The sequence below is a fragment of the Lupinus angustifolius genome, chromosome LG01 (genome assembly GCF_001865875.1).
Source record: "Lupinus angustifolius cultivar Tanjil chromosome LG01, LupAngTanjil_v1.0, whole genome shotgun sequence".
Taxonomy (NCBI): Eukaryota; Viridiplantae; Streptophyta; class Magnoliopsida; order Fabales; family Fabaceae; genus Lupinus; species Lupinus angustifolius.
This window is the reverse complement of record NC_032009.1, coordinates 157112-180038: the sequence shown is the minus strand read 5'-3', so window position 1 is coordinate 180038 and position 22927 is coordinate 157112. Positions and strand designations below refer to the sequence as shown.

General features: G+C 36.5%; 1 protein-coding gene across 5 annotated transcripts; it reads left to right on the top strand.

Moving 5' to 3' along the window:
* LOC109343574 (chromatin structure-remodeling complex protein SYD-like) lies at positions 1428-22587 on the top strand. 5 transcript variants are annotated; one of them, XM_019581964.1, is made up of 38 exons: positions 1428-1555; positions 2481-2595; positions 2696-2757; positions 3329-3417; positions 3507-3929; positions 4052-4188; positions 5380-5549; positions 5646-5710; positions 5784-6482; positions 6606-6838; positions 6987-7084; positions 7156-7341; positions 7471-7651; positions 7744-7938; positions 8036-8079; positions 8337-8393; positions 8683-8779; positions 9835-10007; positions 10084-10297; positions 10416-10541; positions 10657-10746; positions 11395-11511; positions 11687-11767; positions 12578-12685; positions 13194-13363; positions 13767-13845; positions 13927-14001; positions 14601-14698; positions 14784-14891; positions 15439-15496; positions 15758-15985; positions 16436-17624; positions 17728-17738; positions 17778-20546; positions 20619-21017; positions 21093-21314; positions 21392-21469; positions 21822-22587. In XM_019581964.1, exons 2-38 carry the CDS (start codon positions 2491-2493, stop codon positions 22419-22421), a joined length of 9834 nt encoding a protein of 3277 aa, XP_019437509.1. In that variant the 5' UTR covers positions 1428-1555; positions 2481-2490; the 3' UTR covers positions 22422-22587. The 5 variants fall into 5 exon arrangements, with proteins under 5 accessions (XP_019437509.1, XP_019437501.1, XP_019437490.1 ...); XM_019581956.1 differs by having other exon boundaries at positions 17722-17738; XM_019581945.1 differs by having other exon boundaries at positions 17728-20546.

Sequence of the window (22927 nt, the reverse complement as noted above, 5' to 3'; positions counted from 1 at the left end):
ATTTTGTTGAGGTTGTCAGTTTTTATAATAAAAGAAAATGATTGAAAGTTTTAAATGTCACAAATTTTGAGATTATAGAAAGCTTAATAAATAATAATTATCATTTTAATTTTTTTACTACAATAATAATGTATGATTAATAACAATTTAAAAATAAAATAAAAAAGTTAGATACCATAAGTGCTCAAACATATTAATTGGTAAGTATATAAGACTAATTTAGAATCTCATACTTAAACTATAACTTTATTAACTACATGATGCCTTCTTTCACTAGAGCAAACAATTTTGGGAAATTTATGGTCTATCTCTTGGAATGGAGATCCAAAATGTGTCATCATATCCCTAGTCAATGAGATTTCTCTAAATAATGCAAATATGTTTTTAGAATTTTTCTTTTTTAATGAAGTGTCATTTTTTCACTTTTTCTATGGAGACACCCATTTGATTAATCTGAAATCTAAATCATACGGCTAAAACAATAAAATGTATGTGAGCTTGGTACTAATAATTCATATTTTTCATCTTTGATGCTCCTCCTCAAGACTTAAGTTAAAATTTATTGACTATAGCGATTTTAGAAATTTGTTCTCCTTTGAGATATGACCCATGTCTCCTTTATAAACCAAAAACCAAAATCAATGATTTGTTATATTTCATCTTCTCAATTTATAGTGTGTGAAAAATATTTAATTTGTCAAATAATATTTAAATACGTCATTAAAAATATTTTGAATTTAAAATGGAAATATGACTACTTTAAAATTAAAAAATATAATAATATATATTAAAGGAGAAAATATGCTTTCTATCAACCAACACAAATGTTTTCTTAGATCGTAGCACATCACTAAATCTATGGATTAATGATTATTGACTATTAAATAATTATAGCCCAAAAAAACAATATAAAAAACTTTATATTATCAAGGCAATATTAAACTCACAATATATTTAAACATTAATATTTTTTATTTTATCATAGAGTAACAATACTTTAAAAGATTTACTACAATCAAGTTACTATCTCAAAATTTATGTTTATTAACTAAGTTTCTAAAAGATCAAAATAGGCATCACAAGCCATTAAAGAATTCACAATAAACCAACTTGGTGTGTCAAATAATATGTTTATTTATTAATTGAGATCGGCTATACGAAGATGGACATCATATTCGTCTTATGACTAACGAAATTATGAAACGTTAGAAATACATGATACATGACATGAATGATATAATTATATTGATTATTACACAAAAATCTTTATAAGAATGATATTTTAGTGGTTATTATACTATACTACAAAAAAGAGAGTAAAAATAAGAATTTAAAGAGTAAAAATTAGAATTAAGAAACACATTGGGCATTTTATTTTATTTTATTTTAAGTTCATTTGAAATATAAAAAGGGGTGAGTTGAGAAGAAAAATGGTGTTAGAGTGGTTTGAGATTTGTGGCATTCTTCATAATTCATAAATGTTTTGCAAACCAAAACCTTCGTTTCAATTCATCGTCACACTTTGATTCTCTCTCTATTCACGATCTCACATCAGGTTCATCCTCTTACAACGTTTTCTCTCTCTATTTGGGGATTATTAACTGATTCATTAATTCTATTCTTCTAATAATTTTGTAATATGCATTCCTTTTCCCTCCAAGTTCTTAGGGTTTTTGTTTTATGTTCTGAGAGTATTATCCAAGTTCCTTTTTTTCTTATCTTTTCACGCTAATCAGTAGTTAAATGGTGAGGTTATGTTTTGGGATAAGGAAAAGAAATTGTGTTTCATCATCTATATGTTGATGATAAATTGGGGATAGATAAATACACTGTTCATTTATTTATTTGCTAGTGTTTTGCCCCACCTAATCGCGAGCCTCACATTGATGCATAGTTGAGTAATATTGTTGCTTAGTGACCAGGAGGTGTCATGTTCAAATATTGTAGCCTCCCCGTTTGCAAGTGTAAGGCTGCATACATCTACACTCCCTATATTGCATTGGATGGAGCTTCGTGCACTGGGTTGTCCTAATGATTAAAGCGTAGGATGAAGTTTTGTGATAAGAAAAGGAAAATGTGTATCATCTCTATGTTGGATAGACGGGGGATGAATAGATAGATAGTTTGTTCATTTATTTATTTGGTTTGGAAGTTTTAAAGTAGGGTACATGTACAAGGGAGGATCTAGAATGGTTGACCTCTATTGAATTTTTTTATATCTTTTTATTGCGGTCTTAGATATCATAACACTCACCCGTTGTTTCATTTATTCATTTTACTAATGTTTTTTTCCTTTAATTTTCCGGATGCTGCTGACATAATATCTTAAATTCTTAATATTTTCTGGATTTAGAGGACATTTGTCTCTGGGTTGTAAATTTGTTCAGAGAATTAACTTAAAATTATACATTGACTATTTGGAAAATTTCAGCTTGTCTGAGTTTATCTTGATATCACAATATTTGCTTCTGCTTGTGTAGTTCAGATGTGATGGCATCTGCTCAGAATGTTGAGTTGGAGGCAGCAAAGTTTCTGCATAAACTCATTCAGGATTCTAAAGATGAGCCGGCCAAGTTGGCTACTAAACTCTATGTGGTGTGTGAAGTTTTCTCTTAAATGAAATTCTTTGACTGTTCTATTACTCCTTATATAACAAGACTAGGTATACTTGCAATTAATATGATGAGTGTTTCAGATACTTCAACATATGAGATCAAGCGGGAAGGAACATTCAATGCCATATCAAGTGATATCAAGGTAAAATACCCACAACTTAGCCCCATAAAGTGTCCATATATAGTGGTTCAATTATTGGAGTGAGCCAAGATAATAAAATCGAAAATTTGATAATGATGGTTTTCATAAGGACACAATTGCTTTTGAATTCCTCCACCCGTGGTAGTCAAGATATTATATAGCACTGCCATGCATATGAGATAGGAAATGAAATAATCATAGGAAATATTTACTCAGAGGGTTGTGTGGTTGGATAAACAATTATGAAACTTTCTTGGGCTTTGGACCTACTTTTCAAGCAGAAAAAAGTTCGACTCGTTTAGTTGCTTGGGTAATTTGGCTTAATGACTTGCATGAAGTAGAATACATTGACTTGGCTTTTTTGCAAATGGATGATAAACTTCATTCTCAAGGCACTGACAAGGTCCATCTTGTAAGCTTAATTTTCTTTTTGGCACTTAGTGATTGTAGTGAAGGTTGTAGCATATATCATTCTTAGCACCAGACTTCAGCTTGTTAGTGTTGGTAATCTGCCCCATTTTTTTTGTTTCATGCATGTTCCTGTTTTCTGACTAAGTATTGTCTGTTACAGGGCAATGGAGACTGTCATCAACCAACATGGTCTTGATATTGAAGCATTGAAGGCATCACGTATTCCTTTGGCTGGTGGTCCTCAAATAGGTAATTATGGGTTTTATTTACATATTGCAGAAAGAATGTTTGTGATATATTTCCATAGGTTTTCATTCTATTCATGGTAATATATGCAGGATCTTCTTCACAGGCAGTGGGTGTTGCAAAGGATTCCCAAGTGGTCTTGGCTGAAAATGAGATGTCCAAATTCGACTCGTTGGCTTCTGGCCGGCCACCAGTTGCCCCAAGTGGTGGAGCTCCTGATTATTATCAAGGATCTGTGGCTCAGAGGAGTAGCCAGTCTTTTGATCAAGGGAGTCCATCTAGTTTGGACTCTAGGTCTGCTAACTCGCAGTCACAAGACAGGCGTGATACTGCCAACTGGGACAAACAGGTGAATCCGAAGGATGGTAAGAAGGCTATCACAAAGAGAAAGAGGGGGGATACATCATCACCTGTCCAACTGCATGACCTTCCTTCTCAACTGGATCCTCGCAACACTGCTGCTAATGCAAGGAAGGGGAAACAAAACAAGGTTGAACCACCAGATGGTCTTCCAGGTAAAAGTGGTTAAGTGACCAACTTTAATATGTTTCCAAGTAGTAGTTAATGGAGAATTTTATGACTGTCTGGTAGCATTACTTAAATGGCAATGCCTAATATTGAAGTGCTGAAATTTCAGGTGCTTATGCTAATATTCATGGAGGGATGGCGGTTCCTACTAGCGCATCTCCAATGGCTGAACCAGTTTTCTCAAGTTCAATGCAATATGGTGGCATTCTTGAACGTGATGGGGTAAGCTTGGCTACTTTGACTCAGGTACTTGCATTTCGCTAATTAGAGCATGAGCTTTGATGCAACGATAAGGTTCCTTGCCTTGTGACATGAAGGTCATGGGTTCAAATCTTTGAAACAACTCCTTCGCTTGCAAGGGTAAGGCTGCGTGCATCTACCCACCCAGACCCCAATTATTGGGAGCCTCGTGCAGCGGACCAACTTTTTGTCTCTAAGCTCTAATTTCTTGCTCCTTGCCACACTCATCTACCCGTTAGTGATTTTACTTTAGATGTATCCTTCTTACATTCTATTTATATAACCGAAAGAGCTTAGTGAGGGCTGGGGGCAGGTCATCACCCAAAGCCTTAGTTTTACAATTTTTAATCAATAACCTTTTGGCTCTCATAGGGATTTTAGAAGTATGACTATAAACGACCTCATACCTGCAAGCACTGATCTTCGCTACAATTACTGGGGTGCGGATTGATATTATTTTTGAGCTTGTGGGTTTAAGAGAATGCTGAGGTTGACTGACTCCCTGTGGCTGTGAATGAAAAAACTGAACTAGGTTTAGCAATAGTGGGTTGGCTAATGGAAGTAGTTGATAATGATAACATGAAACTAAAGAAGCCATTTCTCTTAATTTACTACTACACTACTGTATCTTCGATAATGATAATTTGTTCTGCTTGATGGCTATGTATAGCTTATGGGTCATCTTATTTAAGGATGTTTCTTTCATGTAATTGTGGAATGTAGACATTATAAGAAAAAAGCCAGATTTTTTTGACTTGATTTCATATAAGTATTCGTTAGTTAAAAATGGTGAAAACACCTACAAGTATTTTCAAGGTGCTGAAATTGTGTTTTTGGAACCTTTTATTTCTTTTGTTTTGTATTTATATCCCGGAAATACCCTCATCACTTGTGAGGTGAGACTATGTGCATCTACCTTCCACACTAGGTGGGAGCCTTGTGCACCGGGCCATCCCTTTTTGTTCTGTATTTATTTCTGTCTAGTTTCTTTGGCGGGTGATATCTTACTCTTGTAACTTGTAATCCTCTTCCTTATTAAAGAATTTATTTTTCCATGTTAAAAAAAAATCAGCTTATTATGGGCTCGTATTAGTTTCTTGCTCCTCAATATTTTATATCAACTTCTACCACTTCTTTTTAGTATGTGGGTTGTGTATGAGCCAACCTGATTGCTTGACCAGATAGTTCTATTGACAGATTGGCAGGCAAAGTAGTGGCTCAGAGATGACTATACCTAGACAAGGTGTTCCTTCCAGAGATACAGGGAAATCCACTGTTACTACGGTACCAGCATCACCTGCCATGCCTTTTACAGAACAACAGTTAAAACAGCTTCGAGCCCAGTGCCTTGTTTTTCTAGCATTTAGGTAAGACATAGCTCTGCTGCTTCCTTCTGGATTTGAGAAAGTGGTCTAGAACCTTTTTTTGAGATATATTGTGAAACATTATTGTTCAATGTGCAGAAATTGTTTAGCGCCAAAGAAACTACATCTTGAAATTGCACTCGGAGCCACCTTTTCTAGAGAAGGTGACTTTATTATTTTAATTTTATGTGTTAAAGATCTTCATTGACTAACCGGTGAGTAATGTTATCTATTCAGATGGTTCTCGCAAAGATTTGTCTGACCACAAAGGAAAGTTACAGTCTTTAAATGAACTGGGTAATACATCTGGGGTCATGATGCCACTTGGTGGTCCTTCAGGGTCCACTTCTGCCGGAAAAGTTCAAGAGGCTGAAACATTGTCAAAGGGAACTGAGAGCCCAAGAATAATGGATGATTCAGGTAATCTACATTCTGACATCCATATACTTTCAGAAGAAAAGAAACACCTCCTGGCCACAAGAAGAGAAGTTGAAAGACGGATTCAAGAAAGAGTGGTTGGACAAGCTTCTTCAGCCACGTCATCTCATCAGCAAGATTCTTCAAGTACAAGGGGCGCTGTAGTTAATAGACATTTGGATGATGTTGATAGTGGTAATCTGCAGGTTGGAAGGTCTAACCAACCTTCTGTCATAGGTTCAAGCAGCTGGACTGGATTTGTTGGTCATAATGAGGCTTCAAAGGGACCTCCACAGATCTCTGCTATTCAGAATGAGTTGCCTATAGAAAGAAGAGAGAATATTCCTAGTCAGTTTCAAAATGTTGGTAATAGTTGTGGTTCCGGGAATCACAATTCTGTTAATCACTTGACTTCATATTCTTTAAAGGAGCACTGGAAACCTGTTCCAGGGACTGGTGGTGATCTTCATGGAGCAACCATGAAGAATGGAAATGTGATGACAAATCATGTGTCTCCAGGTTAGAGCCATGCTCAAGAAAACCCATTTATTGCAATCAGTTTGTTTGATGCATTTGTTATCTGTGTTATTTCACGTGTTAATAATCTGTGGCATTCTGAATGTCAAATGCAATTACCTGCAGATGGGTTCAAAACAGTTTCTGTTGATGATGCTTCAAAACAGGGTGTCTCTTTTGTTACAGAGCAAGATGGGAATGAGAGGTCATTGTTGGGTGATTTGCCACATCCAAAATTTACGATGTCGGAGAGATGGATTATGGATCAGCAGAAAAGGAGGCATCTAGTTGAGCAAAATTGGGTGCAAAGACAGCAGAAAACAAAGCAAAAGATGGTGACATCTTTTCACAAGTTAAAGGTTTGTTTTACATTTGTCTTTCAGTTTTTATAGTTTAGTGTTTAGTACACATTTGATTTTTTTGCACAAACACATGTACACGTTTGTGGTTGGTAATGATTTAATTTGCATAAGCTTCATGTCCTGTGCTTCTTTCCCTATTATATAGGAAAATGTTAGCTCTTCTGAAGATATTTCTGCCAAAACAAAAAGTGTCATAGAGTTGAAAAAACTACAACTATTAGAGCTGCAACGTCGTCTGCGCAGGTAATTTATGTTATATGAATTTTTTGTTCTTTAACTCACAGTTTGACAGTATATTTGTCTTTTGCGTGCAGTGATTTCCTGAACGATTTTTTCAAACCAATTACAATTGAGATGGATCATCTGAAATCAGTTAAGAAACATAGGCATGGTAGGAGGTTGAAACAACTTGAAAAGTTTGAGCAGAAAATGAAGGAAGAGCGTCAGAAACGGATTCGTGAGAGACAGAAGGAGTTTTTCAGCGAGATAGAAGTTCACAAGTATGTGCTCTTTCTGTAAATCTGCATACTTATTCTATCTCTTAAATTTTTGATGCATTCTAGTAGTTACCTATATCGGTGTTCTCCCCACTCCTTGTCTCAGAACTTGTTTTATTGCTTCAAATTTAGGGAAAAACTAGACGATGTATTCAAAGCCAAGAGGGAACGGTGGAAGGGTGTCAATAGATATGTGAAGGAGTTTCATAAAAGAAAAGAGCGTGCTCATCGTGAGAAGATTGATAGAATCCAGCGGGAGAAGATTAATTTGCTGAAAATAAATGATGTGGAGGGCTATCTGCGAATGGTGCAGGTAGCTCTATTTTCTTATTAGATATAAATAGATACACGGCTTGTGTAGAACTTTGCATGGTTGATACTTAACATCATGTCGAATTACATTAGGATGCAAAATCAGATCGGGTAAAGCAACTTCTTAAAGAGACTGAGAAGTATCTTCAAAAGCTTGGATCCAAGCTACAAGAAGCAAAGGCTGCAGCAGGGCGTTTTGGGCATGATGTTGATGAGATGGGGAGTGCCAATTTTCTCGAGAATAGTGAAACTACTTTAGAAAACGAGGACGAAAGTGATCAGGCAAAGGCAAGTCCACCCCACACACAAAATAAAATTACAGACAAGCCTTTCTCATTTAGTTCTTTTAAAAACTTCACCCATTTCTTCCAATTGCGTTTTGCAGCATTATATGGAAAGCAATGAGAAGTATTATATGATGGCACACAGGTATTAGTTCTGCACTTGGGTGCTCTTTAAAAAAAGGTCTATTGCTACTGTATGTTGCTTATTTATAATTTTTATACAATGAAAGGAAGAGCATCGTTAGAGATTGGGGAGGTTTAGTGTTTTTTTTTTAATTTCAAAAGTTATAAAAGTTTATGGTCTATTGATTCGATTTGTCTGCGCATATCTCTGTGAAGTTTCTACTGGGTTGAATAATCCTCTGGGGACATTTTTTTAAGCAACTTTTTTAAAACTTGCAGCATAAAGGAAAGCATTGCAGAGCAGCCATCTAATTTGCAGGGCGGAAAATTGAGGGAGTAAGTTTAATTGTTTCCTTTTAATATTGTAAGTAATTTAGTCAACATATATGTGTGTTGGCTGTCTTGCCATGGAGATCCAAGTTGGATTGCATTTAAGAGAGTGATATAAGGTTATTTATATGTTTCTGTGTCCGTGTGTCGTCTTTGACTTAGTTGGGGATTGTATTCTTCTCAGTGTACACTCATTTTTTCTTTCTTTCCAGTTTTGATAATTGATTATTTAATCTTCTTTGACAAGCTTGAAATTTGAGTTTACATTACTCATGATTGCAATTTTTGTCGTCAGATATCAAATGAATGGCCTGAGGTGGCTGGTTTCCCTATACAACAACCATTTGAATGGAATCCTTGCTGACGAAATGGGACTGGGTAAAACAGTACAGGTAATCAGTTTTGTTGTTTGAGCAGCTTAATATATGTACTTTGGTTCCTACTGTTTTCCCTCTTCTAGTGTGCCATTTACTATCCTTATACTTCTGGATATTTTTTCTCGTCTTTTATGAGGTTTTATGATTCTGTTAAATGCATATATACATGCTAAGATCCTGGAGCAATATTGCACTTAAATATTTCAAGAACTTTTATACCTATAAACATGGTTGTTAAACTCTCAAGTGAACTCTTAAACTAATATAATCTACGATCCTAGGTAAAAAAACGAGTTAAGTCACACAAAATCTCTCTTTCGATAAACTTCTATGGGTTGAAGTAAACTTTGATAAAATCAGTTAACATTTGATTCTACTAGCAGGCTTGCCTATATTTATCCACGAGTACAACGTGATTCAGGTCTTTGAAAGATTCACGACCAACCAATTTACTTCTTCAAAGATTATGTGTGCCAACTAAGTCTTTGAAAGGGTAAAATGTGCACCATGTTCATCCTCCATCCCGCGTGGAATGCATTTGGAATGTCACATCAGTTTTATGGACGAACATGGTGTCCATTTTGATCTTTTAATGACTTAGTTGGTAGACATAATCTTTGAGGGGCTAAGTTGGTTGACCGCGAATCTTTCAAGAACATTAATGACATTTTACTCATTTATACATTGATTTGGCCTCCTAATGTAATTTTTTGGTTGACGTAGTTGGGTACATTGTTGAATTAACTTTGTGCTACAGTATACATTGGATTTATAGAGATAATATTATGTTTTCATTATTATTTTTGTTTTGTTTTATTAGGCTACAAAAAAGTAAGTTTAACACCTTATTTTTGTGATTTTTGTACTTTATTACTTTTATTATCTGTTTTGTTATGAAGTTAAGTGTTGAATATTATATATACCTTCAAACTATGTTTAGGTACTAGAATGTTTTTAAATTAATATATTTGAGATATGTAAGTTCGAGTCGATTTTACGATTCAAGTTTACTTAAACTCTCGAGTTTGACAAACTTGCCTGTAATATCCTAACGCCCATTTAATTTATAGGTTATATCTCTAATTTGCTACCTGATGGAAACAAAAAATGATAGAGGGCCATTTCTTGTGGTTGTTCCCTCATCAGTTCTGCCTGGTTGGGAATCGGAAATCAACTTCTGGGCTCCTAGTGTTAATAAAATTGTTTACTCTGGACCGCCTGAGGAGAGACGTCGGTTATTCAAGTAATGAGATTTTATCCCTTCCATATTTTTTATGCTTTTATTTGTGTATTCTCCTTAACGGTTCTTTCTATTTTAGGGAAAGGATTGTTCATCAGAAATTCAATGTTCTTTTGACAACGTATGAATATCTGATGAACAAGCATGATAGACCAAAGCTGAGCAAAATACACTGGCACTATATCATAATTGATGAAGGCCACCGCATAAAGAATGCTTCTTGCAAGTTGAATGCAGAGCTAAAGCATTATCAGAGCTCTCATAGATTGCTGTTAACTGGAACACCATTGCAGGTTCCCCCTTTTAGACTTTGTTTCTTGTGTACCTTATGCTATGTCCTTCCTTTTACTTTTTGCTTTATTGCTACAACATGGTATTATAAGTCTGCTGGTTTCCTTATTATATATGCAGAACAATCTTGAAGAACTGTGGGCACTACTTAACTTCTTGTTACCAAACATATTTAATTCATCAGAGGACTTTTCTCAATGGTTTAACAAGCCATTTGAGAGTACTGGAGATAACTCAGCTGATGAAGTTAGTTTTGTACCATTTCTGTTTTTATCTATTTTAACTTTACAGTCTTGAATCTTGATGTTCACCTTTTAACATCCATTGATCTGTGCACACTTATTCTGTTATTACTAAATAGGCTTTACTCTCTGAGGAGGAGAATCTCTTGATCATAAATCGTCTGCACCAAGTCCTGAGGCCATTTGTACTTCGGAGGTTGAAACATAAGGTTTTTAATGCTCAACTCTATGCTTATTAAGCATATTTTCTACTCCTAGAGTTTTATGTATACAGTGACCACTGCTTACTTTTGTGGAAAACTACTGTGGCTTATAATTCTTGTTTTGAATCTTATAATCATTAGTCATTCTTAATAATATTTTTTGAAATAAAATTGTGGAACTTTGTAGTTGGATTATTGTGTTCATATCAATTTTAATAATTCTTTTTTTGTTGAGGTTTAATTTTTGTGTTCTCATTCATGCACATTCTCAAAAGGTTTAGCAGGATGTGGTTTAGCTTTTTTTCTAGTCAATGACATGTTTGGTAATCCACTGTCCATGCTGTTATTACATTTTGTAACAAGTTCTTTTAAGAGTGATCAGAGTTTTGATGAATTTCTGCTATAATATAGTGTTGATTTTCAGAATCATTTATATTGTGGGGTTATATATGGAAAATTTGCTATCTGCAGCTCTGCTATTCTTTGCTATATGCTGCATATCTTCCTAGTTCTGTTCTCTGACCTAAAACTTTATTCCAACACTTGCGGTGACTTGGGAATATGATGTTTGAAAAGTGCGATTTCATGTGTTTATTAATATTGGAAATAATCATTGCATGTTATTAAATTTCTTCCATTTTCAATTTATTGTAGGTCGAAAATGAGTTGCCTGAGAAGATTGAGAGACTTATAAGATGTGAGGCTTCTGCATATCAAAAACTTTTGATGAAGAGAGTGGAAGAAAATCTTGGTGCTTTTGGATCTTCTAAGGTACGCTTTCCAATACTTTCTGTTTCCTGTTTTATAATTTATTTTTTGAACCTTTGAGAGTGGGCTTGGAACTTATTTCCTTCTGTTTTTCCTTGAAATAAGGAGCTTTTGTGCTTGGAACTTATACTTAATATGTTATTACACTCGTGGTCTAATCGAAATTATCAATTGTTAGGCTCGATCAGTACATAACTCTGTCATGGAACTTCGTAATATATGCAATCATCCATATATCAGTCAGCTTAATTCAGACGAGGTATATTCTGATACATGGTTCTTCTCTGGCATGAATGTATTGTGAGAATTGAATTATGATTTTAACTGCAACTCATGTAGAGAATGGTTTTGATGAGATATTGAGATTTAAACTACAAAGAACATGATGCTTTTATGTATAAACTACAAAGAGTGAAGCAGTATTCCATTATATGAAACTGTTCTATGCGAAATCCTAATGGTTTTTGTTAGACATTTGCCCTCGAACAAGGTAGTATTAACTATAAAGAATCTGTATTTATTTTGGGCTTGCTCAACATGGAATAGCTACTGTTGTGACATGACAATGAATTTTCAAGGATATTTGTGGTGGAAACAATGGGTTTGGTTGTATCAAGTGTAGATTTTTAGAGTGAACAATTTCCCATCAACATAAGGATTTATTTATGTTGGGGTTAGGCTCTTGTTGAGCGACTGCTCCTTGTAATCTTCATTGATCGTAGTAAACTCTCTTCTACTCAAATGTGAATTTAAGCCTATATTTTGACGTATAGGTCAAACCACATTAAATTTGATGTTTAGTTGTAGTTCTCTTCTTCCTATTTTGTGTTTGTGCATCCAATTACAATGCAAGGTTCGTCTATAGCTTGTCACTTTTGAACCTGGATGATGCAGGCAGAAGGTCATAAAACTATCTGCATAGGCCATAACTTGTACTTTTATACAAGGTTTATTTAATATATTTTAAGTAGTCAACTTCATTTATTTGACTACTTCAGCAGGTCAAGTTTTATGTGATCTGTTATTTCCTTCTTATAGTATGCTTACAGTGTGATTCTTGCCTTTTTAGGTGGATAACTTCATCCCAAAGCATTATCTGCCACCTATTATTAGACTTTGTGGGAAGCTTGAGATGTTGGACCGTTTATTACCTAAATTGAAGGCGACAGATCATCGGGTATGAAACGTCCGATATAATTGCTATTGGATCATTATGTTTCATTCCTCCATGTCAGTATTGTCATAAATTATGAAGGAAGATATTTACTATTATTTAGTTATTTATAGTGCTTCTATTTGTTCAAAGTGCTGTTGGGATACCAATGTGTGTTGGTCCACGTGGAAGGGACTCAGGTCACTTAAGCACAAGGTCCTAGGCGTGTTCTCTGGATTCATGTGTATATAGAAAACACTATTAGGTGGGTCTCCCACTTAGGCGCCTGGCCATATACAGAGATAAGTCTTTCACTTATTGGGTGGAAGGATACTCTGGGAAATAAAAAAAGTTTTGTTGGGATCTAGTTGTCTAGTTCCTTCTTTAGATGCTGAATGTGTTTGACAGTTTATTTCCCTTTTGCTAAGGCTATGAAATGAAATTGACTGGTTCTTCATTTAAGGAGTACTTATTCGTTGTTTATTCTGAAAGTTTAACAGTGTTTGATATCATACCGTGAATGCTTCTACAGGTTCTTTTCTTTTCGACAATGACTAGGCTTCTGGATGTTATGGAGGAATACTTAACCTTAAAACAATATCGGTACCTCCGGCTGGATGGGCATACATCAGGAAGTGATCGCGGTGCCCTTATTGATCTTTTTAACCAATCTGATTCTCCATACTTTATTTTTCTACTCAGGTAATTTTAACTTGTTGCATTATTGCACTTGAGACAAAAAATGGCAACTTGGTGCTTTTTAATTAATAGGTTCGTGGTGTTGATGACCTTATGTGGTAACTAGTATAATTGATGGTGATTGCAATTCTCTTCCTGCACATTAACGTAATACTTCGGAGATTTCTTAATGCTTATTTGGTTGCACTTTAAGATATTTCACTGTGCAAAGTTGGAAATAGTTGAACTCAGGTTATCAAGTGTCATTCTGTGGCTGAAAACTTATACATATGGTTGGATTCAAGACCCACCTTTTGTTTCATGATTTTGGGTATAATCATAAGGAGATAACAGACCATGTCTAGTTCAGGTTGAGTCTCAGATTGTATTATCATATGTATTGCTGACATTTATTTATTGCTATCAGCATTCGAGCTGGTGGTGTTGGAGTTAATCTTCAAGCTGCTGACACAGTGATCTTATTCGACACTGACTGGAATCCACAGGCAATGAATTTTCTTTTATACATAAAGTTGTTTGTTTTTGTTGCTGGTTATTTATGCTTTCTGTTGTTGGTGCATTTTCAGGTTGATCTGCAAGCCCAGGCAAGGGCTCATAGAATTGGTCAAAAGAGGGATGTTCTTGTTCTTCGGTTTGAAACAGTTACTACTCTTTTCCCTTTGACTTATGGTTTGGCATTGATGAGTCTTTTTGTTGATATTATTGCATATATGCTACACTACAGCCACACATCCAAATTCTCTTCATAAAGAAAATGAACTGTTAAAGAGAATAAGTTATGGAAAGTTTAGATTGGTCCAAAGTATCACACGCTGTAGCTTTTGAAATTGTCTACCATAACTGGAGCCGATTCTGTTCCTTACTCTACAGTTTCTCCCTACTAAATTTCTACCATGTTGCATGATGATTAGAATTCAGATAAACAAATGCACTTCTTAGTTGTTACTGTCATAGACCGTGTACACATTCAAAATTTCATCTTGTATATCAATTTATTTGGTTATTTCTTGATTTAGGACATATTACCGAATGGTATATTTTTCACTGGACCCTGTGCTTGTATTATTTCATAGGGAGAGCTTGTGGTGAGTGCCTGAGGTGTACTTTAGGAACCCACTCGAAAGCGAGTTGCAAGAACTATCATCAATTTATTATACATGTTAAATACTAAGACATCATCAATGTAGTGCAGTATTATCATGTTTGCTAAATTATCTTTCACTGCTTACAATGTATCAAGGTTGAAACTGTTGAAGAACAAGTCAGAGCTTCGGCTGAGCACAAACTTGGTGTCGCTAATCAGAGCATTACTGCTGGGTTTTTTGACAATAATACAAGGTTGACAATACTGAGTTATATTTCACCTTTAGTTAAAAAGATTTGATATCAGCTCTCAATTTTCTCTAGCCTATGTTAATTGCAGTGCTGAAGATCGTAGAGAATACTTGGAATCCCTCCTGCGTGAGTGTAAGAAAGAGGAAGCTGCACCTGTTTTGGATGATGACGCTCTTAATGATATCTTAGCCCGCAGGTACCCGATTTTTTTTATGCTTTCACCATCTATCTATTCATGGCTTGGTACATGTTCTTATTTTGTGATGAGTAACTGGGTTGCGTGCATTTCTTTCTCTACTTTCATATATAGTTTGACCATTTTTTTTAGAATGGTAACTTGGTCGGATTATTTAGAATTAATGGAAATCTGGGAAAGATGTGTACATGACTTATTTTACCTCCGTTTAAATTGTTTTTAGAAAAGTGTTCCTGATGTTTTACTGTCATTGTAGCATTCTACCCTGTTAGCCATTGTTGTTTTAATTCACAGATTGTCATTTTACATTCTATGCAAGAATGGTAACCCTTTAACTGGGTGGTGTCGTAGTGCTGGCCTTTATTGTTGACAGGCAATTTTAGTATTAAGTATATATCCAATCCAGTTTTTTTGTTTGTAAAAGTAACCTTATAACTACCTTAAAATTCTGTTTTTACCCTTGATTAGTCATTCTTCCTCCCAATTTGAATCAAGGAAGAGAAGAGAGAAAAATTGATATTGATGAAAATCTTGTTTTTGTTTACAGTGAAACAGAGATAGACGTGTTTGAGGCTGTTGACAAAAAAAGGAAGGAAGATGAGCTGGTATGCTGTTTGAGCATTTGCTCGGGCTTTTATTGTTATTTTTATTTTTATCAGAGGGTGAACCTCAGTGTAACAGTAAGATTCACGAGTTCAAATCCTAGAAATAGCCTTTTCGCTTGTGGGGGTAAGGTTGCTACTTCTACTCTCGCCAGACCCCACTAGGTGGGAACCTCGTTTACTTGGCCACCCTCTTTATAAATTTTTTACTTGCTGTTTATGTGATGGAGAATCTTATTAGAGCTCCAAAAAAATATATTGCAGGCTACATGGAAGAAATTGATGCCTGGGCAGGCAATTGATGGTTCTGAATTTACTATTCCCCTTCCTTCTCGTCTTGTCACCGATGAAGACCTGAGACAGTTCTATGAAGTGATGAAGATATCTGATGTGCCTAAGAGTAGGGTGGAGTCTACTGGAGTGAAGCGAAAGGGTGGAAATCTTGGGGGGCTTGATACTCAACACTATGGTCGGGGGAAACGTGCAAGAGAGGTTTGTCTATATACTCTTTTGGATTGTGAGCATAATTGTATTTTTATTATAAAAAAATATTATTAGAACTTTAGAAGAGAGGAGTGCAAATGAAGAGGATATGGTATTCACAAAAAAAAAAAAAATGAAAAACTAAAACCATGTGAAAAGCCATGCAACAAAATATGTCTAGCCCATGGGAGCACGAAACGGGCACCAAAAAATTAAACTTTTCCTAAATAAAGTCTAGGATTGAAAAGAAGTAATGCATAACTGCGTTTTTCTCTCTGTATAAACATGCCCTATATCATCATACCTACCTATTATATCTGAGTTTCCCTTGGGATAATCTTGTTGTTTAGTCATGAATTCGTGATGTTCTATTAGCAGGAGAATTGAAAATGAAAATATTCTCTTGTACTACGTCATGTGTTAGGTGTCATATCTAATCACTGATCATACTTCTTTTAGGTACATTCCTATGAAGAGCAATGGACAGAGGAAGAGTTTGAGAAGATGTGTCAGACTGAATTTCCCGATTCACCAAAAGCAAAAGAAGTGGCAGAGATGAATCATCCAACAAATGCCTCAAGCTCTGTTATATCTGCTTCTAAGACAGAACCTGTTATGGACCACCCTTCTATCATAACAGAACCTGCAATGGTTCCTCCAGTAGCTCCAATATTGCCATCTGTGGAGAGTTTGCCCATACAACAAGTCAAAGAGATAACCCTACCAGCCAAACGTGGTCGTGGAAGGCCGAAAAGAATAACCACGCCACCGGTGAATGCCCCTCCTGATTCTATGGCTCATTCTGCTGTAATTGTAGGTGTCAGTGGACCAATAGAACAGTCTGATGCTGGGGCTGTTCGTAATGCACAGCCTACCATTCCTATGCCTACTGTTCCACCTCATTCCCAGTCAGCTGTCGCTTCTGTTTCTGTACCAATACATGCAAGAGGACAGGGGCGTAAAACTCACAGTAGTGGAGGTGGGACTAGACGTAGAGGGAAGAAGCAAATTATGACTTCACCTCCTATCCCTGGTGGCTCTGTTGGTCCTGGTTTGAAGGTGAATGAACAATCGGAAGAGATACTAGTCAGTCCACCTTCAGGTCAAGCTATCTCCCAGAATGAACCTATTTCCAGCACTGCTGCAGTACACCATCCAACTACCCTTTCTGGTGCTGGTTCTTTAAACAGTGGAATGGATCGTTTGAGTGTTGGGACTGCTACAAATTCCCAGCAACCCCTTCCTTTGCCCTCAGCTAGTCCCTTGTCTCAAGTTACTCTCACTTCTCCCTCTGTACAGATGCAAAGTGAGGGGCAAAATCGGAAATCACAAAATGGAGCAGGAGTTTCCCGGCGCAGGGGAAAGAAACAGGCAACGATACCACCCCCTGTGCCTGATGTTTTAGGTCATCCAGATTTGCATCCAACGTCTAATGTACAGATTTCATCAGGCAGTCTATTAGGTTATAATGCCACTGAACTGAAAACGTTCCAACAGAACAATGTTCAAGTGTCAGAATGTATCATCCAGGATCGTGCATCACAGAGCCTAGGCGATATGGATATAAAGTCAATGGAAAGATCAGATGATTTAGCTAAGCAAACAGTGAACTTGTCTTCAGGTCAAAACAGTACAATCAAATCCCCAGGTGAATATATTGTGAAGTGCTGTTTTAGAATTCTTACATCTAAACATTTTTTGTTGTTGAAAAAACCATGGATATAAACTAAGAAATTCTTTTGCAGGACCAGAGTTGGAGAAGGTTAAGAATCCTGATGTTCGTGATTCTTATATTGAGAAGGATAAATCTTCTGAAAATGCCTCATCCAAGATTGAAGTTTGTGAGAATCCAGGGAATGTAAAATTATTTGTCACAACTCTGCCTGTTACTGAGGGGACAGAGGACCTACAGTCAGGTGGTACAACTCATAACACTGTTGAAGCTTTAAAAACGATCCCTTCAACTGTTGTTACTCCAACTAATTCCTTGGTTGGTAGTGCAACCACAGAGAGCGTCAAACAGTCTTTTGATTCTATGACTGCAAATGTTGTCACCAGTGCCCCACTGAGTATTGTTTATCCTTCTACAGTGGGCTCTGAGTCTACTCACTCTTTCTCATTTGAACCTACACCAGCAAAAAAGCAAGGTCGTAAAACTCAAAATAGAGTGGAGCCACCACGGCGCAGGGGGAAAAGGTCAGCTTCAGTATTACCTGCTGTTCCCAATGCTCTTGTGGATCATGATCCTAAGTTAATTCCTCATGCCCTAAATTCATCTGAGGATTCATTGGTGGGTAAAGCCATTAAAAATGTTACTCAATCGCAAGCACTTGAGATCCTTTTGCCTAGTGGAGTAGCTGATCATGATTCAAAAAGGAAAGAGAGAGCTACCAACTCTTCTCAAAATAAGCAAAATGTCAATGATGTTGCTCGGGTGATGAAGGAAGTTTTCTCTGGAATTTGCTTGCCGATGTCTAAAGTGAATGATTCTGTTGGTAGTGAAGATACGAATACACCTTCTGTACATGTAATTACTAATCCTGCAGTGGATGCCTCCAATAACCAGAGTGTGGAGGATAAAGCATGTCCTGAAATACCAACTACTAGAGCAGCATGTCTTACTTTTAATGTTCATGAAAAACAATCCGATAAAGCCTCCAATGTGCAGTCTCAGGAGGGTAAAGCTGGTTTAGATTTGACAAGTACTGGAACAATGAGCCTGACATCAGCCATTTCTGTGAATGGGGATGAGCAATCTGGTAGTGCATCTGATAAAAAAATAACTCTTTTGAATGGGACCTTACCTACTGTCAGTGAGCCTGAAACTAGTGATCGTGGTGATGTTAAAGAACAAACAGAAAATTGTTTTGAAAACTCAACCACCCAGAATAAAATGGAGGCTCTTGATGTAACTCCAATTGATGCTTCCCAAAAGACTTATGATTCTTCTGAGATACTTCCTACTGGTGGTGGCCTAACAGATTTAAATATAGAGACTTCTACCCATCAGATATGTTCATCTGTGGTTTCTCCTGGTGTTGAACCACTAGTGGTAAATCAAAATCTTGGAAACCAATCTGACTCCTCATTTGAGATGTGTTCAAGATCTTCACCGCTGGATATTGGTGTCACAGGATGCCAATCAACTCCATTGAAATCGGAAAATTTTAATAATTTTGAAAATATTCAGGCTGATACCTTAAGTCAGAGCCATTTATCCACAAAAGAATCTCCTAAGATCACAGAGCACATTTGTGATGAAAATTTTTATCTTCCTGATTCATCTCCAAAATCTTCACCTCTTGCTTGTGGTGACAGTTCTGGGTTAGTTTTGCAGGCGGACAATTTAGGTGATCAACCTCGAGTAACAATGGCACTTTCTAGTATTTCTGAACATACTGAAATTAATTCTAGAAATGATACTGAATCATCTGTACAAGCTTCTTCTGAACTCGCTCTTGATGAGGAGATTGGGGGGAATAAAATATCTACCTCAGCTAATCATGATAGAGATAATATTGTCGAGCCTCCAAATTTGAGCTTGAATCCCGCGTCTGTTGGTAATCATTCTCAAAATGCACTAAATTCTTCCATAAAACAGTGTTCAGAGTCAGCATCTGAAATAGTGTGCCCTGGGAGCCCCAAAGCTGTTCAAGCTCAGAACCATCAAGATGCATTATCAGAACTTGCTGATTTGCATAAGACTCCATTGGTCGAGAGCTACTTGGGATCCCGCGGTGAAGAAAAAATGGAAAAAGGGGATTCCTTTTGTGAGCAGCTTCAGTCTGGTGGAGTTGGGAGTTCAGAATGTCTGGTAGAACCAATGGAGAAGGGTGTGGCCAACAGCTCTGGAATCCAGGAGGAAACAAGAGTTGATAAAATGGAAACTGATGTTCAACTGGATGCTCCCATTAGTCAGATTTTGGAAGGAAATGTTGATTTTCCCTCCTGTGGTTCCCATGCTGGGTCTGGTGATAATACATCAAAGAGCACAAGTTTAATTTCATCTGAGGAAACAAAAGTTGATAAAATGGAAACTGATGTTCCCATTAGTCAAATTTTGGAAGAAAATGTGGGTTTGCCCTCCGGTGATTCTCTTGCTAGGTCTGGAGATAATACGTCAAAGAGCATGAGTTTTCTTTCATCTCCCGAATTAGTTGCACGGTCTGTACCCCAGAACAACGACGAAGGATCCACGGCAGATCAGAGTAACTGTTCGGATAAGTTTCAATCTGATTATCTTTTGCCAGGAACTACAGAGATTGAAATCAATAAATTTCCTTCGGATTGCCCAATGCATGTCAGTGAATCTATGGATGGCAAATCGTCGTTGATAAAAGATGAAAATTCTAAAGTTGAAATTAGTGATCAAATTGATGCTTCCCAAATTTCAGAGGGTGATCCAGAAAGACTTAATTCCAAAAACGTAGATGTGTCTTCCTCATACTTGGTGATGGAGGAAGAAAAGGTTGATTTGTTATCTGACAAGGTTTCTATCTGCGTTCCCCTAGATCAGAGTGAACCAAGAGATCCTGTAATTCCAGAGGAGGGTTGTAGGGATGGCATCAAGGTATTTTTGCTTATATTAGCACATTTGGCTTGGTAATTCTCCTTCAATTTTGTATTGACCTCATTTATGCAGGATCCCATTGCAAATCCATTATTACAACTGGAATCAGAAGATCCTGAAGCCATGAAGTGTAATCAAATGAAGACATCAGATGTTGACAGGGTTGATCCAGGACTGACATGTAAGAAGATGGAATTACCTTATGTCAGTGAATCTGTGGAGGGTGAACCATTGATAAAAGATGAAATTTCTGAAGTTGAAATTAGTGATCAAATTGGGGCTTCCCAAATTTCAGAGGCTGATCCAGAAAGACTTAGCTCCAAAAACATAGATGTGCCTTCCTCATGCTCTATGGTGGAGGAAGTAAAGGTTGATGTGTTATCTGACAAGGGCTCTATCTGTGTTCCCCTAGATCAGAGTGAACCAAGAGATCCTGTAATTCCAGAGGAGGTTTGTAGGGATGGCATCAAGGTATGTCTTTTGCTCATATTAGCACACCTGGCTTGATAATTCTCCTCAAATTTTGTATTGACCTCATTTATGCAGGATCCCATTGCAAATCCATTATTACAACATGAATCAGAAGATCCTGAAGCTGTGAAGTGTGTTCAGATGAAGACATCCGATGTTGACAGGGTTGATCCAGGACTGACATGTAAGAAGATGAAATTACCTTCTTCCTCAGTGACAGAGCAAGATAAATCTGATACACTAGGGGAGCCAACGGATTATTTAATTCGAGAGGGAAGTTGTAGAGATGCTACTGAAGTAAGCCATTGTGTTACCTATATGATGTCTACTACTACAGTAATTCTCTTTTTAACTTCATCGATTTATTTCTGCAGGTTCCCTCTACAAATCCAGTACTGCTTCCAGAATCAGTTAATTCCGAGGCTGAGATGGACAATCAAGGCCAGTCACAGGTTGGTTCCCCCTTTAGGCACTATTTTGTTGTCTTGGTTTTACAAGTCATTAGGTTTGTTATATTTTGAATGTAATCAAATCAAACAACTTATGTATATCTAAAATCACACTGCAGAACTTTAAGAGCTTGCCTTCTAGGTGAGCATAAAGCGAATCAAGCTAATCTGTCTGAATTTATACATGAACACTCATTTTTAGTATCCTGCTTTTGCTGAAATCACGACTTCACTGCTTCTCTTCTAATGCCCTTTATTTGGAATTTTTACTTTACCCAAATACGTTGATGATTTTGTACACATTCATCATTTATGTAATCTATTGTTTCTGTTACTTTATTTACGTGCATCTCAGGCTGATGGGAATGAATCAAAAGGATTAACTGATACTGAGGAACGGGAGGATATTAATGAGAGGTGTGATGCTGAGATGGTGAATGTATCTCAAGTTCCAAGTTCCCCAACACCATTTGAAAAGGTGGAGTGCTTATCTGAGGAAGATATAGTTGGCAGCATGACAGGAATGCAGGTACCAGAGGAGCCTGAAGCTGTTAAAGGGGATGCAATGGATGTTACTCCAGGTTGTGAAACAACATCAATTCATGGAGTTGCATCTATATGCCCTTCAGCAGCAGGGAGTGAACATGTGGAGAGTTCGTCTGGCAAATCCGCAGCCGAAGAATCTAAAGCTGGAATTAGTAACCAGGAAAATCAAACCAGGCATGAAAATGCAATGCCAGACATAGAAGAAATCCCTCCTTCAGTAGCTGAAGGTAAAAATGCAGAAAGCTCATTTGAGAATGGATCAAAAGAATGTGAAGTTGAGGATGGAAAGAACATTGTTGAAAACTCAGAGATTGTGAATGAAAGGGCAACAGAAAAAAGCTTGTCTGAGAAAGAAGTGAGTGAGAGTTCAGTGGCAGGAGAAGCCAAAGAATCTGACACTAAGTCATGAAATCTGTCCATGTATATAATAATTTATGATATATATGTTGTAATTTTCGTATTACTTTTTGATGGACCAGGATTATATGTCTAACCTATGTCTGTTTATCATATGCTTATTTTTGCTTCACTTATTTGTTGCAAACATCTATTTGAATAGGATACTACTTTTTAAATATTCAATATGGAACAATATGGTCCTTCACTTTATAACAAAAGTTTTTATTTGTATTACCAACAGTATCTTCTCACCTTTTTTGAGTCAGGAACTACTTTTCTTTGGGGTTCGTGACTGTCTCTTTCAACAAATATCGCTCTTAGATATTACTAATGTTTTGTTATTACATAACAAAAGTTTAGTATAACTCAATTGAGATAAAAGACAAATCAATATAATTAAATATAGTAGTGTTTGTTTTTATGGAAAAATAGGCTTTTATCATAATAATATTGTAAAAGAACTTTACAAATATTAGTAGATGTACAACTTGTTCACTCCTCATTTTAATTTGTTCA